This window comes from Cryptomeria japonica, chromosome 6, assembly GCF_030272615.1.
Source record: "Cryptomeria japonica chromosome 6, Sugi_1.0, whole genome shotgun sequence".
In the NCBI taxonomy this organism is placed as follows: domain Eukaryota; kingdom Viridiplantae; phylum Streptophyta; class Pinopsida; order Cupressales; family Cupressaceae; genus Cryptomeria; species Cryptomeria japonica.
This window is the reverse complement of record NC_081410.1, coordinates 506625221-506629138: the sequence shown is the minus strand read 5'-3', so window position 1 is coordinate 506629138 and position 3918 is coordinate 506625221. Positions and strand designations below refer to the sequence as shown.

At 37.2% G+C, this 3918-nt stretch overlaps 1 protein-coding gene and 1 pseudogene across 1 annotated transcript; both read left to right on the top strand.

Moving 5' to 3' along the window:
* The first annotated feature begins 1264 nt into the window (after positions 1-1264).
* Positions 1265-1776, top strand: LOC131876463 (cytochrome P450 750A1-like; annotated as a pseudogene).
* A 50-nt stretch (positions 1777-1826) lies between these two features.
* Positions 1827-3012, top strand: LOC131052856 (cytochrome P450 71AU50). Its single transcript, XM_057987498.2, has 2 exons — positions 1827-2172; positions 2250-3012. Exons 1-2 carry the CDS (start codon positions 1828-1830, stop codon positions 2859-2861), a joined length of 957 nt encoding a protein of 318 aa, XP_057843481.1. The 5' UTR covers position 1827; the 3' UTR covers positions 2862-3012.
* The last annotated feature ends 906 nt before the right edge of the window (positions 3013-3918 follow it).

Below are 3918 nucleotides of genomic sequence, written 5' to 3'. Positions count from 1 at the left end.
GTAGCAAGAAAGACAAATCAATGGTTAAACAAAGAAGTTGCTCCTAAATGTATTATTGAAATTATTTTTATTATATATAGGTTATAATTAGTATAACAAATGCAAATTAATTCTTTGTTAAGCATTTTTTAATGTGAGAATCTATGCTAATAGTGGGTTAAAAGAATACACCATACAACACATTTATTAGATTTATTAGATGTCAAGTTGAAATGAACGTAGATTTAGACAAAGTTTGTTATCAAACTTTAACATAATTAAATATATATCATGTTTGATAATTGTAATTTGGCTTTAAAATCAAATTTTGTATGTTAAATATAACAAATGTCTTCAATAATTATTTTTTAATATGAAACAAGGTCATGCATTTATATATGTCTAGGGAACCTCTATCACAATGCAAAGTCATGTTTGGTACATTTAATCCTTTATGTAAATATTCGTGTGCAAACATTTCTATCTAAAATAATGTCTTACATGCACAAATCGAATTGTACTTTCTCACATATTAACTAAGAAATATTTTTCTATCGGTGTGATCCTTGCATCCCTTCTGGTGTACATGCTATTAGATGTATCTAAAAAGTTTTTAAGGTGAGTTATTAGATCTTCAAGTAAATGACAGGTTGTCTTGAACATATATTATTTTTTATTCTTGATTAGAAATGTTTAATTAACTATCTATATATATGTATGTTTTTTTTTCATTCTTGATATTAGGTTATTGTGATATTTAATTACTATTACAATTATATGTGTAATTGTAGATTTGAAGGACCTCTTTTAATCTCTCAAGCCTCCAACAAGTGCAATTAAAGGTAGCAGCTATCTAGCCGCCAAAGACATATGGTGTATAAAAAGAGTGTTCGAAAAGTAGCTAAATGTCTCCTTCGGAACAAATGCATTTAGAAGTTTCCGTAGCAGCTATCCAGCTACCTAAAACATATGGTGGGTGTACAAGGAGAGTGTTACAAAAACAGCTAAATGTCTCCTTCGTAACAAATGAATTTAGGTGGCTCCGTAGACGTTTCCTTTGCGGTGTAGTTGAAACTCGGAACGTTTGAATTTGCCAGTCCCATGATGCACGCGTGACGCTCATATAACCTCAATGTCGTATGGTGTACGAGCACTCCAAGTTTTCTGGAATGAATCTTCACGTCACAGTGTACTGATATTTTATTGTTACTGAGCAACTGTTATAAGCGTTGGCCTCTGGGTTTCCATTCATTGCAGCCTTGCAGCTTTTCCTTTTCTCTGTAGCATGGAATCCCTCAAAGAGGCCGTCACTATTGGCCTTGGGGTTTTCTTCCTCTTCTGCTGCTTCCTCTATAAGCTGGGGAGGGATGGTAGCAGACTGAAACTGCCTCCTGGACCACTTCCATGGCCTGTCATAGGAAGTCTCCATCTCTTGGGAAACCTTCCTCATCAGTCTCTTACGGCGCTGGCAAGGAGATACGGATCCATTATGTTTCTCCGTTTGGGTTCCGTCCCCACTGTTGTGGTGTCTTCTGCAGCCATGGCAAAAGAATTTCTCAAAACGCATAATTTGGCCTTTGCAAGCAGACCAAACTGTGAAGTGGGGAAATAGGTAGGCTATGATCATAAAGACGTGGCTTTCGGCCCTTATGGAGCTACTGGAGGGACATGAGAAAACTGTTGACGGTGGAGGTGCTCACAGTGAAGAGAATCGATTCTTTCAGATTCGTTAGAGAGGAAGAAGTGTCTGCCATGATCGCCTCCATCTGGCAGGAAAGCGGTCAAGGAGTGCAGTGAGTGGATGTGAAGAAAAGCCTCTCCTCACTCACACAAAATATTACCTGCAGAATGTTTGCCAGCAGGACTTACTCCGACAACGACTTGAGTGGAGGGCATGGCTTCAAACAAATGGTCGAGGAGACGTTTGGTGTGGCCGGTGCATTTTGTTTTGGTGATTTCGTTCCTTACCTCGACTGGCTCGACTTTAACGGAATCCGTAGTCGCATGCAGGCTGTTCACAAAATATTGGATGAATTTGCTGAGAACGTAATCGATGACCACATTCATCGTAGAATGGGGGAAGGAAAATTGAAGAAAGAAGATAGCGTTAGAGACATGGTAGACGTACTGCTCGACATGGCCGAGACTGAGGACCAAACAGTCTCACGGGTCAACATCAAAGCAATCATCGTGGTAAGTTTTAGAATAAGTTTGAACTGTCACCATTGAAAATGTGTATTCGCTCAAAGAAACTAAATAAAATTGTGCAGGACATGTTAAATGCGGGAATAGAAACATCGTCGACAACTATAGAATGGGCAATGACTGAGCTGCTGAGGAATCCTGCAATGCTGGCACGAGCACAGCAAGAGATGGAATCAACAGTGGGCAGAGACCGCAGTGTAAATGAGAGTGACGTCAGAAAGTTCAACTGCTTGCGATGCGTGGTGAAAGAAACTTTTCGATTTCATCCGCCAGCTCCTCTGCTGGTTCCACACGAGTCGATTGAAGGCTGCAGTGTGGGAGGATATTTTGTTCCACCAAAGACACGGCTGTATGTGAACGTGTGGGCGATGGGAAGGGATGAAAACGTTTGGAAAGATGCTCATCTGTTCAAGCCCGACCGATTCATGGGCAGTAATAAAGATGTCAGAGGTCAGGACTTCGATTTGTTGCCATTCGGAACTGGAAGAAGAGGGTGCCCTGGAATTTCTATGGCTCTTTCTGTTATTGAGTTGGCACTTGCTCGGCTACTTCATTGCTTTGACTGGACTGTGGAGGGGGAGGTGGATGTGGAGGAAGAGTTTGGATTAACTGTTCCAAGAAAGAATCCACTGTTCGTCCGCCGTTCATGGAGGCTCACAGCTGAATATCCTATTTAAAAGATTGTCGTCTGATGGGTGTTTTTGCATAGTTATTACATAGGCAGTATTATTGTCAGATTCATGTTTGCACTCCTGCAAAGCATTTTGTAAGTTTTTCGCATTGTCCTAACTAGTTAGTTCATTGTTCATCACTTAGTTGACAAAACCTACTCAAGTTTGTATGAAATTGTTACGCAATAACTTCATTTATATTATATAACAAGTAACAAGGTTGTTCAAGAGTAAAGTGTGTAGCAGTATTACGTGTATATACTATTATCTGTTTTGGTATAAAATTAATTATCTGTACATTTAATTAAAATTAATTATTTTTTCTAACATATAGCTCTCGTTAAAGAAATTTATTTTAAGAGATAAAGTAATTCTTATCACAAAGAACAAGAGTATAAACATGTATTAACTTACGATTAATGCAAGTCTTAATAGCTACATGAGACAAATACTGATCATTTAGTTTGCTTTCATATCTATCGTCATAAAAAAGCAAAGGTTGGCAATATCATGTTTAGGCTCCTAAACCATATATATTTCATTTTTTTTTTTAATTTTTATGTCATCTCATTTTTTATATGGTTAAATGACAAGAACCAAATGAAATTTGTTTTCCTAATGCAAAGTAAGATAGATTTATCCATATAAAAAAACTATCACAATCATTGAAACTGTCAAGATAACCAGACTAATTCCTCAACTAATATCTACACCCTCACTACCAAAATACATGACAACGAGTAAAATTCCCATGGTGAGAGAATCTGCATACACTTCATTCATATCTATTCATGTCTAAAACACTCTTAAATTTTAAGTGCATTCTAAACTTTCTTATCCTAAAGGCTTCAAATACGTAGAGTTATTTTATGACATTTATAGCAATCCTTAAAATATTCAAAGGTGTTTGACCCCATAGCCACAGTAACCATCAAAACCATGGAAAATTAAAATCCATCCCAGAAATTAATGCTTAAATGTACTCACATGGAAAATAAATAGTGGAAATCATTCAAAACAGTTTGTCAATCAAACTCACTAAGGAAATGACTAAGAATGCCAT